This window comes from Theobroma cacao, chromosome 4 (assembly GCF_000208745.1).
Source record: "Theobroma cacao cultivar B97-61/B2 chromosome 4, Criollo_cocoa_genome_V2, whole genome shotgun sequence".
Taxonomy (NCBI): domain Eukaryota; kingdom Viridiplantae; phylum Streptophyta; class Magnoliopsida; order Malvales; family Malvaceae; genus Theobroma; species Theobroma cacao.
The window spans coordinates 19,235,169-19,247,998 of record NC_030853.1 but is presented as its reverse complement, the minus strand read 5'-3'; the positions used below and the strand labels follow the sequence as shown (position 1 = coordinate 19,247,998).

Here is a 12,830-nt window from a genome sequence, read left to right as displayed (position 1 = left end):
TGTAAGAAATAAGAAAATAACTTACAAACATGAAAATATATTCGAGCATTTGACTTGTTACTGGTATATGATTCTTTATTTAAAAAATAAAGTTAGAATCACCCTTATCCCAATTAAAAAAAAAAACTGCAAACACCAAAACATCAATATGTTTAGTTTGATAATCCATGATGGTTCAACTCTACTACCTGATTCAGCCGGGGTTAATAATTAAAAACACAAACTCTCTGCTGCCTGTTTCTACTAGCTATGCTGCAAAAATTTCAAAATCTAAACCCTCAAATCCCCACAAAAATTTAAAGGATGTCATAACCATTGTTGATTAAAGAATTTCTACTCCTACAAGGTTGCAGGACTGTCTTCTCAGTCACGCTTTGATGCTCTCTTTGAACCTGCATGCCGTCTAAATACTGGAGAGAAGTTATGGTGCCGGGTAAGCATGATCAAGATCAAAGTATTAGCAGCCAGAAAAAGCAAGCTTGCCATCCAAAGCTGTAGAAAGACATTCTTGCCTTTAAACTCCAGCAGATAACCCCACATCAACCAAAGGCTTTGAGCCCCAATCCATAAAAGAATGCAACATAGGCCCTGCCATTTAAGCTTCATATTGCTCCATGGCAAAATAAGAGGTAACAGGCAAAAGAACCATACAAAATATTGTGCTGTGATTACCTGTCCAAGGAGTAAATCCAGCGTAAATACACAAGGCTCCAGTAATAGGAAAGAAGATTTCAAGGACAAGGAACAGGTGTAGATGGGTTAAGTACAACGCTATGCCTGGTTGTGTCCGCATATAGAACCTTTAGACAAATGCAAATGCACATATGGCTCACTTTAAACATTTCATGAAAAGAAAAGGATAGGAGAGGGGATGGACAGGTTTTTCATTAAATGTACTAATTCTCCCATGAACTTATGTCAAGGTTCCAAGTCAAGCTAGAAACATTAAATTATCATACCTTATTGAATGCTACAAATGCCACTGTCTGTACAAAAAAGCAGAATAGGAGATCCTTTGCAAAGCAGAAAATAAGAACCAGCTGCACTATAAATTGAGGCAAAAAGGAGATGAGCTTTTCCAGAACCGAGAGCTCACGTTCATAGTTAAGATAGATATGGTAGAAATAGATGGAAAAATTGTGTCTTGGATCTGTGCGAGTAAGATGGTAAAGCAATGCCTCGTGCAGGAATTCCCATCCATATAAATAGAAGAAAAAACCAGTACAAAAGAGGAAAACACTCCCTGAAACCAGACCAAACAAAATTCTTGACCTCGTGAATATGCTTTTAAATGCAAGCCATATGTCACACTGATCGGTCACTTCTGAATTGATTTGAGGAGTCTTTCCATGAGCAGAGGTCCAATCACAAAGCAACGGCTTCATACCAGATTGGAAAAAGCGTGGATCAAGAAAAAAGATGATGGGAAGTGCATAGATTATGGGATAAATTCTGAAGTGAACAACAAGACCATACCAACATGCAGCTTGTACTACTTTACCTGTAAAGAAGAAAGAATGGCATCAACAGAGCCAGATCCCAATATACAGCATTTAATAATTACACAACAACAGAACTCTTCTTCATGTAGTGCCTGATCATCATACATTAGATTTGCATTGGATATTGAAATATAAATATAGAAACTAGTGAAGTAAAATAGCTTTCCCACTCCATATCCCAACTCTTCTCTTTCTGAATGATAGATCAATGGAAATCAAGTAGGCAGGCCATTTGAAATGCTACCTCAGCAAATCCTTGCCACTAACAGAGCAGTGCAAGTCTAGCACTCTCCAAAAACATAAACCAGATCCTACAATTTCACATAACAACTGAAATCATAGAATGGTGGTGCCTTTGAGATACTTATATTTCAAATATCAATGTCATCTTTGACAACCACCAACCTTCCCAAGAGATGCTTATGCAGTTGAGACTATCTTAAAGCTGATGTTATAATAGTGACAATTTGAGAGGACCTTTTTTATATCAGCTGAGCAACTAAGGTGCAGTCAAGGTTTTCAATTTTTTCTTTGGCTGGTTTAAAGGGCTAGAAGCCAGACTAGCCTTGACCATAGCAATCCCTACATAGTAAGAAGCTAACCAGGAAGAACCAAGACAGACCTGAAAATGAAAGGAATTTGTTGGCACTCCATCAAGATGAATTTGACCTAAAGCCAGATCCAGTGTTCGGTCTACTGAGGAGGTCACAGTAGAAAGCCAGACACCCAAGATTAATTAGCATCGGACTCAAGTTTGAGTCTCCCCAGTGACAATTGGTGAGACTGAAACCCACAACATAATCGTAAGAATTTGTCTATAAGCTACCACTTTCCATTTGGTAAGGCATCAATGAGTTGACTTTACTATGATTTAGTGGCAAACTAGCAGTTGATGAAGAAGGATAGAACCCAATTTTTTGACACATCTATGAGAAACTACATATGATACCAAAAAGAATGCCTATACATATAAACTTACAGGAAACAGCAAGACTATGGAAGTAAAAACATACCATTCATAAGACAGATAACAATCCACAAAATCATGGCACAGACAATAGGTTCACAGTTTCCTCGAGTTCCAATTGTAAAGGTAAAAGGGTTGAAAAGCCATAACAACACAGAATACGTGCACAGGTCTTCAGGTACCTTACGCTGCTTCAATATGATACGGATAAACAACCCAACAAGTAAATCTGCAAAAATGTGGATCAGAACCAAAGCTCACAATAAAAACTTCTTCCTGTTAGATTTCTGTTTCTAACAGCTACATTCATATCTAAATCCAGAATTATGATAGTTTGCAATGAAAAGAGTTAACCGGTAAGACCTTTGGAACAGAGATATATTATGATATTTTCATGTCAATGGATCAAATTTTAATGTCCCTACTATATTTTTGCTTTCATATAAAATCAACCAAAGGACAGGATTTGCCCTGAACTTGCTTAAGCCATTATGTGATTAGCAATATAAGGTGTGGAGCATATAAGAAAAAATTTAACAATAGGCTGGTTTGCTGCCCACATTCAATTCTATGTAATAAAAAGCTGCAAATTTGCATTGAAAAACCCAAATTTTAGGTAGAAATAGGATCACACTATTCATTTTTCAATTAATTACTACGATTTTGCTTTTCCTTTATAGCAACTCGTCACGAAATAAAAGGCAAATACTATCAAACAGCAAGCAGAAAGTAACAAAAATTACAAACAAAATACTTATTTGCTCACAATCTGCACCTCTATTTTTGCTAAAAAATCAACATCTCCAACAAGAACTTCCCAAGTACAAGAGCAGGATAAATGCAAAGCAAACTAGTTGATGATAAAAAAGAATCTAAAATGGGTAAAATTATAAGCTACAATTAAAGTAAAAAACTCAGTATACCTGAAGTTGAGAAGAGAAACTTGCCCCAGGAAGCAGAAAGAAAAGAGTTGGGAATTAAAAGAAAAGCAAGTAAAGGCGAATAACGGTAAGTAGTTCTTTTATAAGGAGAATGACCAGAAGCCATTAAAGAAGAGGCATCTGAGAAAACAAGGTAATCTACATCCGTGTATCTAACTTCCATATGGGCATCTTGCCATTCTCCATACAGGATTAAACCCACGCGGAAAATTGCCGATATGAGGAAAATTGAGTTGATGTTAAGTGAATTCATGGCTGAAAAATGGGAAATTTGAGGGAAAGATTAGACCCAAATGTAAGCCATTTTAGAATGTGATGAAAAAAAAAATTATTGGGTTTGTTTTGAGGGGAGTTTACTATGAGAGGAAAGAAAAGGGGAGGGAAAATAAGAAGGGAACAGAGCGGAAATAAACTAATCAATAATTTCCATTTTAAGATATGAAAAATTCAATAACTTTTCTTGATATAATTAAACAGAAAAATAAAAATATCAATTTAAGTCCTTCAAATTATGAAATTGAAATTTTCTGAATTTTTGAATATATAAAATTTAGTATTAAATAAACTCTTATAATAGGGCTAAATATTTTTCTATTTTAAGATTTAAAGTTCAAATTTTAAATATGTAAATATTAACATTTAATCCAACTTTTTTAACATATAAAATTTTATTCAATTTTAAATATATAAACATATCTCTTAGGAAAATATAAACCCTAAAGCTTGTCTTTTTGGAAGGAGAATTGAACATAGCCATAATGATAGTGCACATGTTATTAGTTATGTTGATTTGGGAAATCATGATGGGAAACTCCATGGCAACACACCAGAAAAATGCTTTGCTCCCAGCTGATAGTTACTATTTAATCCTCAAGTACTATACTTGGTTAATACAAAAGGGTGATGCCTCTCCGGTTTCAAGCTCAATTTAAAGTATTTTCCAGAACGAAAGAGAGAAAACTTTTTGATCGTGATCATGAAATGCCATTCAAAGTATAAGTTTTATACCAGTTGAAGCACTGAAGTTGACATCATCAGCTTCAAGCTGAAAACTTTATCTCTTGCTACCTCTCTTGGCACTTGTTTAGACCTTGGTTTTATTCTTTTATTGCAAAAGCTTGGCTCTCGACTTATATCTTCTCCTTCGCGTTGTAGAATATGTAGTACTTCCTTATATCATATAGTAATGTTATACATAAGGTTACCCTACATAAAGCAAGCTGTTCTCATCTAAAATTTGATGTGTATCTTTATAATAAATGGTAGTAGTATGATCTCAATGGGTGACAAACCCAGTGTTTTACGTGTAACTGTGAAAGATAAAAACCATTTTACATGGCACAATATACAAACTCAAGAAATATTGGTAATGGGAGAAAAAGAAAAGGACCCAAAAGATTAAACTCAAATTATACATTCACCGGCAATGCTGAAAAAAATGATAAAAATAAATGGGGGGAAAGGAAAAGAGTTGGCTATTGGGGGGTATCGGTTTCCTTCGTTAGAATTAGGGTGCCTGACTCACTCCTTGTGAACAATTTTTCAACCGCCTCATCCCAGTTAGTCCCTCTAGAACTTGACTCAGACCTGACTTCTGGGGTATCTGCTTCGTTGGTTTCAGCAAGCTCTGCTTCGGTTTCCCTGTTCTCTGTAGGCTCATCTGCTGTCGATACAGCATGAGGTATATTCAAACTGACAGCTCTCTCCAATGCATCTTTGTGTTCTTTTTCAATGGTCTGCAACCTCTCCAGTTTCTGTATTTTGGGGGGAACAGTTATCGTCTCTGATTTTTTTCCCCTCATAATCTGCAGGAACCAACAGTTAGGCTAATACTGCTAGAATGTTTGACAGGTTAAAAAAGTTAATCAAGACAAGATATTAAAGGTAAGCTTATGAGCTGCAAATTTGATTACTGTGCCTTTACATTTGTTCAATGAAACCATCATTGGCAGCAAAAGATAAGGGTACATGAGACAATGTGCTGGAAAATTTCATCATAATGGGTTCCAATGTTGATCTCGCAAAACTAACACATGAGCAAAGCAAATATTCCCAACTGTTAAATCCAAGAAAACCTCTCTCTCTCTCTCTCAATACTCTCTCTCTCTCTCTCTCTCTCTCTCTCTCTCTCTCTCAGCTACGGATCATTAAGCACTGGAACAAGTGCTAAAAGCTTTACGCAAGCAGGAATGAAAAGAAAAAAAAACAAGACAAAAATTAAACGACTTAAAATTACTAGAGTATTGGTATAACTGCATGCCATCACACCTTCATTTTACTTAAAATAGCTTTTCTAAGAACAGATGTCTGCAGAAAATTTGACTTTGTCAATCCGCTTCAACTGAGGACTGAAAATACTAAAACATTAAAGAACCAACATAGTCTAAACAGTGAAAATACAATATAAAAGTTTCATTTTACATGACATGTCTTCAAAATCGTCTATGAACTTATATTCTCTTTTTATGATTGACAATTACATAAGGGAAGCACTTTCAGAGAACTACATCTTAATTTCCACATCGATTGATCAATAATCCATGGTACAACCAAGAAACTTAAATAGTAACCATAAAGGAGAAAAACTCACCTCTACAGCCTTCTCTGCTTCCCTTTCTATCCAGATTATTCCATGATCAGATGTTGCATTACAAGATAAGACAATATGTTCAAACCTCCCATCTACAGGAATGGCTGTTCTGACTTCCGGAGGAAACCTCCCGCATCTACAGATGCCAATGACATGGTAACTTAGTATCATATCAAATGAAGCCCAAGTACTAACTGCATCAATGATGCAGCAATGTCCTTTAAAAAGATACTTCATGATAATTTAAGATATAATTATAAACAATGGGTAGGTAAGGAACCTTCCGATTTCAAACCCATTCACAACTAAAGGAAAACATACAAAGCACACCACTCTAGGTTGTATGGCAAATTAATGAGTTTGTAATAACTTTGAAGTCAATCAAGGGAGAAATTTTAAATGAGCAGGAGAAATGGAAATGAGAGAGCGATAATTAGACTTATTTACTATAAGAAACAAATCTAAGCTTGAAAATGGCCAAAAAATAGCATGAAGGGGGAAAAGAATTTTTGTCTATAGAGCAACCAAGTCATTGAAACATTCAGACAATGCATTAGGTGATGTAAATATCAAGAAGAACCAAGAGTCTGAGAATGTTGGTACCTGCAAAATTTTCTCTCTATAATATGATACATTCGTCCAGGTGCATAAAGCCTTCTTGGATCTCTAAGTTTTCTACCTTCTGGTATGAAGGTATCCCTCAAGCAAACAAGAAATAACAAGCAGGGCAAACTGTCCAAAGCATTAAGGCCTGGTTTAAGGGATAATAATAGTAAAAATAACAATTCACTTCACTAAGTAGACATAGGAAGCTCTTAAAGAATGATAAACAAAAATATGCATATACAACCAGAAAAAAACTGACCAGAATATTGACTTGAATATATCCTCCAAGGGGGTGGCTGTTCTGGGCAAGAAATCATCCTGGATAACATTATGATTTCATGTTAAGGGGATTTTAACAATATAAACTCATTAAAAACAAGGTGATTGTGCAGCATTAATAAACAAAAGACGTAGGGAATGCTAAATCATCAAGTATAAAGCGAGAAAGAAACCAAAATTGAGAGCCTATGAACAAAAGTAACTAGAATGATACAAATTTCACAAACCCCTAACATGAAGTTATTATTTCATTTCATTCTTCCTTGCCTGGAAGGCAGTCACCACTTATTCCTTTCCATGTCACTCGTCAAATAAAAAAGTAGACTATTTTGCTGCTTTCTCCGCTCTGGATATACAGCAATATGGGGCAAAACATAGACCTTTATTCTGTGTTTGATAGTTGGGAAAGAAGGCAAGGAAGAAAGAGATGGAAGGAAAAGGCAGAGGGAAAACTATGGTCGGAAGGAAACAGGAAGAATTATGGAAATTTGGTGAATTTGCACATTTCCACTCTCTCAACATGCAACCCTTCCGTAACAGAGAAAAGATGAAAGAGAAAACGTATCGAACCAATATTAATTATTTCATAAACTATTTTCTCTCAAGGGAAAAACAAATTTTCTTCCTAATTCCTTTCCTATTAAATATAGAATAACCTATCGATCTATCAACAAATAAAATCTATAAGTTTTGAAAACAAATCAAAGATTTCAAAATCAAAACAAAATCCCAGAACCAAAATTAAAAAAAAAACAATTGAAAATTTTGAGCAAAAAGATAACATAAAATCACCTGCAACACAATAGAGTGAATAACATCAGCATACTTAACAGCCAAGTTAAGTGACATACACCTCGCCGGCGCCATCGCGTAACACCTAACCTTACTTCTCGGAATCCCACCCAAACTATTCCTGTGATTAACCACCACAACCGTCAGCAACGCTGCCACGCCGGACCCCAACGAGTGTCCAGCAAAAATCATCTCATATTCCTTCCCTGTCTCTTCCCAAACTCTCTTCAACGTCTCACTCTCCTCATTCAACAACCAAACCGCCGATTTCAACAGGCCGTGATGAACATAACCCCCGTCGAACATCTGCATTCCCAACCGGTTATTCAAAAGCAATTTATAGTCACTATCTTTGGCGAGGTTGAGCCCCCTGATTGCTAACACGATTTCCTTCCTGTCGTGGTCGGCGTAGATGATGTAAGGGGGAGCACGACCGCTGGTCTGTTCGTAGGTGACCCGCTTCAAGACCCAGTCTGGGTTGAGACGGTAGCCGCCTTCGGGCGGGAACTGGGGGTTTTTGAGATCAGTTTCGTAGACGGCTAGGATCAAACGGCAGACTCGTGGGACAGGTTCGAACTCGTCGGGCGTAGCTAATGGCCAGCTTTCACTGTCGTGTGAACCAACGTAGGTGCAGCGTTTCCATGCCCAACGGGAACAGCCGAGCAGAACTACACATTCAACACCGCAAGACACTGACATTTACTGCGGAATGAGAATTGGTTATAGCTGTTAAGCTGGTATCGTTGGAAAAGAGCCAGGGAGGGGAGGGGTGGTTTTAGAGACAGAAAGAGATGCAGAAGCACATGAGAAAGAAGATTCGGAAAAGAGAGGGAGGAATCACGTGGGGGAGGGGGCTTGGGTAGTAGCGTGGGGGAAGATGACAGCTGAGTTAATTTTGGTTTGATTTTGGTCCCTTTTGGACATCTCAACTTCTCAAGTTTCAACTTTGACGACGTGTTGAGCTTTGGTATTGATGATTGTTGCTTGTTTTGGTCCAGCCCTTGCATTGCTGCTTGTCTTCAGCGAGGTTCAGGTTTTCTTTTCTTTTTTTCTTTTTTTAAATATGAAAAAAGGGGCAAATATAATTATGTGGGTAAATAATATAAGTTTCCGTATCTTATTTGAATTACTCTGAACACCACGTTTTCGAATTAATTATTAATTATTTTTTGCTTTTTTTAATAATTTTGTTAAACCATTAGAAATTCAAAATGAGAAAAACAAAAATAATAATAAAGATACGGACGTAGATAATGTATAATAGAATCTTTATTGAAATTTTTTCGACTACCATATTAACTCTATATCATTTCCCTTTTTAAAATAATTTGTCAAAACTATTATTTGTCAAACATATTCTCTTATATTTATTAGTCAAGAAGTTATCAAGATACAATAGGCATTACAGTGAAAACAACTTATATATATATATATATAGGAATAAAATAGAAAGATTAATTTTATTATTATTATTATTATTATTTACGAACGAGTAGGTTTACCAAATAATTAAGTAATCTTGAAAAATAAAACATCAATAATATCATGTACTACAAAAATTCTATTATTTAATTAGACTAGCATTTAACTTTCTGTCCCAACTCTACACCTCTTTTTCCAATTGATCATTTAATTAACTTTGTTGATGATGTGATATGTTGTACCATTACAACATTAAGCATTGAGTCAATAGTAATAAACTTTATTTTAAACAAAAAAAATTTAGTGATAATTTTATTATAAAGATATAATATTTAAAAAATCTTTGAATTATTAAAAAATTTTAAATAAATTTTATTTTTTTATTACGTTCAATTAAAACTTTATGAGTAAGTATTAACTAATTATTATTAGTCAAAACATCATTTATCATATTATATCACATAATACTGATATAATATATTAACATATCATAATGAATGATAACAATTTTAAATTAATAAAATATATTTTTTTTCTTTCAAATTATGTAATTTTAGCATTTAAAGTTTAAAATTTTAACTAAAAAATCTCGAGTTTAAATTTTTTAAATTATTAGGATGAGATTTATTAGATTAGAGAGGGAAAAATAAATAAATTGCTAAGCACTTTTTTTAAAACTAATTGGTTGCTGTAATAGAACTACAAAACATGGTATACTATATACCAACAAAATTGCTAATAGATAGTAAGTTAAACATGAAATAAAAGGTAATTATAGGGACTGTTTATGGATGAGATTATACAAGTATAGAAAATAGATAAAATAGTTTCTAAAAGTATATAAAACAATAAACCATCATTCTAATAAGTTATTGTCATATATCGGAGAGGAGAGTGGGGACAATAAATGAATAAGATGGATAGATATTAGCTGTCATTTGTTGAGACTTGTGCATATTCTTGTTATCATCAACACCTAACTGGTCAGATCAAATGTTGAGTCTCTTTCCTCCCACATTGGATTTGATTAATTTCTTATACACTTTTTTTAAAATATAGTTGGTTTTAAGGGAATCATAACATGTCTAATTCTTTTAAAATAATATGATGCCACGAGACAAAGTCAACATTTTCACTTATGTTTAACATAAAATAAACATTGGACTCATTAAATGGCATATGATTTTTCTATTTAAACAGACAAATTTGAATTCTCTTTCTTTTAAATTCAAAAAAAATTAACATAAAACAAATAACAAAGAGTATAAAACGTCAAAGTAGATTGTATGTATAGGAACAATTCCTTGTTCAACATAGATTTGCCTTTTTCTAGAAATTTCTAGTAAGGAAGCCCGTTCAATCCGTGTCACAGGAATTTCTACCCGCTGCTACATGAACCAATTCTTTGGTATTTCAATAATATCAAGGAAAGAGGAACGTATTCCTATTTTCATACACAGATTATTTTATTATTGAATAATGCTTGAGTATACATTTCCATGCAAACTTCGACTTCTACCTTCTTTATAATTCTCTATTGTTTTTCTAGTGGTGTATTTCCTTTTTTATTTTAAGGTCAATTTTGCACAAAAAAAAAAAAAAAAGGTTATTCGAATCTAATTGTTCTTAAATAGATGCATGATATGTGTATATATATATCATTAAGTTAAACTTTTAGATACTTTTAATGCTTTATGTTAGTAAATATTAAAAACATTTCTCTAAATTAGATTCTAGAATAACTGTTTACGAAATATAAAGTAAATTTAGACAATTGACACGTGTTTATTAGATTATATTATATTAAAAGAAATTATTAAATAAATACATGATAATATTATAAACTTGTTTGTGAAGTTGGGAAACGCCACTACTGGTATACAGATTATACGTTGATTAAGATTAAATGGGCTAAACAAAATGAGTTGAATTACTGCCATTGTAATTCAGGCTTAAGGTCAATATATATATATATATATATATATATAAATTAATCCACCCTTGAGCTTTCTTCATGTAGAATATATATTTTAATAAAATTACATTCCCATTACATATAGATAAACACTCGCATAGTAATTAAAATTTATAGTTTGTTCACCTAATAAAACAATTATTAGCACATACTAATTCATCAAATCCAGCTTTGTAGGTATCACTTTCCCTAGAAGCAAGCCGAACATGCAAGTCTATGGATGTCAATCCACCATTGGGAAAACTTTTTGTTCAGTCCATCTTTTTCATAAAGGTAAAGACATTATGCATTATTCATTTCTTTTTCGAAATCAAACAGATTCCTAAACCTTATTGAACATAAGAGAGTCTAAATATAGTTAAATTGTATATTTTAAAAGAATCTTTTCTTTTTCTTCAAGTACTTTTTGACTGTTGTTCTACTTTGAATGTTTGAAAGACCTTCTCCACCTTGGAAACATTTGAAAAATACTTGATCCACTTGATAATTACCATTTTTGACATCTTACATTGTAGTAAGCAATTTTTGAGGTTGTGCACTTGATTCAGAACTCTTCTCCTTTCTGCCCCATGTCTTAAAAAATTTTGGAGTACAACTACCTCAACTACAAAATGTTGATATTTTTACCGAGACACATTTTCTTTGTAGGTTTAAAATTTTAATTTTTGACCTTCAGTTAACATCTACCATACGACCTTAGGCTTAGGGAGTGTTAACATAATGGTAGCAATTGTATATATTATAGACTAAATCAATACGATTTTATTAATTACTATACAGTTGCTCCAAATACAAAATTTTTCTTCTCATAATAGTAATTTCAACCTAAACTAAAATTTGAGAAAAAAAAAATATTTTTTCATCATAAACTTTTCAAACAGTAAGAGTACATCAAACCTGAATATTCTTTTCAAATTAAGATGGCAAGTACTAAGCTGGATACATGATAATGTTACACCAACTACAAGACGAACAAAAAGAATAATGAACAGTGAGCCGAAAAATCAAGAGGTACGTAAAGGTTGGACTAGACCATCTGCTGCTCCTTGATGAGTTAATAACACTGGCATCGCCAGGCCAAATGCCCAAAACTAAGAGAAGGACAAGATTTTGTTTTCCTTCCTCTTGACGAAACAACACACATTAACCGTGAAGGGAGCTGTCATTTCCTTCTTTTCCAACTTTATCTGGATGTCACTGTGGGACATTGTAGGAATTTTTTAAATTGTCATCCACATTTTCGGGTTTCTCCATGTGGGCTTAGTCAAGATGACATGAGCTAGTTCAGCTTTAGTTGAAAACCAACTAGAACTCCCACATCGTTACCGAGTACAATACTGATACATGTTTGATTGGGGAAGGGCCTTTATTCCAAAGGAATATTGGTTCTTTATTTGGTTGAAAAATAGTTTAAGGAATAATCATTTCATAGTTATTATTCAAAATTCTCCAAAAGTAAAAAATAGCTAATACCACCTTTCTCATGGTATTATCTATTTTATTGTTAGGGAATAAATTCAAAAAATAGTAAAAACCAAAATACCCCTTACAAGTTTCAAAAATTACAACTCTATTTGTATAAACTATTATTTTTCTCTCCCCCCCCTCCTTCTCTCTCTTGATTCCAATTTTTAATAAAATATTAATATTTAGTTTAAAATATTAAAAATTAAATTATAAATAAAATATTAATATTTAAATTATCAATTATTAATAAAATAAATTATAAATTATTCCTATTTAAAAACAAAATAAA

The 12,830-nt window shown here is 33.4% G+C and overlaps 2 protein-coding genes across 4 annotated transcripts; both read right to left on the bottom strand.

Moving 5' to 3' along the window:
• LOC18601843 (GPI mannosyltransferase 1) lies at window positions 130-3,830 on the bottom strand. 2 transcript variants are annotated; one of them, XM_007032917.2, is made up of 4 exons: window positions 3,393-3,830; window positions 2,516-2,698; window positions 960-1,501; window positions 130-672 (listed from the first exon to the last, which is right to left on the bottom strand). In XM_007032917.2, exons 1-4 carry the CDS (start codon window positions 3,661-3,663, stop codon window positions 364-366), a joined length of 1,305 nt encoding a protein of 434 aa, XP_007032979.2. In that variant the 5' UTR covers window positions 3,664-3,830; the 3' UTR covers window positions 130-363. The 2 variants fall into 2 exon arrangements, with proteins under 2 accessions (XP_007032979.2, XP_007032981.2); XM_007032919.2 differs by lacking the exon at window positions 2,516-2,698.
• LOC18601842 lies at window positions 4,634-8,633 on the bottom strand. Of its 2 annotated transcripts, XM_018118661.1 has the most exons (6): window positions 7,678-8,376; window positions 6,866-6,924; window positions 6,604-6,732; window positions 6,001-6,136; window positions 5,335-5,436; window positions 5,124-5,215 (listed from the first exon to the last, which is right to left on the bottom strand). In XM_018118661.1, the coding sequence occupies exons 1-5, from the start codon at window positions 8,374-8,376 to the stop codon at window positions 5,353-5,355; spliced, it is 1,107 nt and encodes a 368-aa protein (XP_017974150.1). In that variant the 3' UTR covers window positions 5,124-5,215; window positions 5,335-5,352. The 2 variants fall into 2 exon arrangements, with proteins under 2 accessions (XP_007032978.2, XP_017974150.1); XM_007032916.2 differs by lacking the exon at window positions 5,335-5,436 and having other exon boundaries at window positions 4,634-5,215; window positions 7,678-8,633.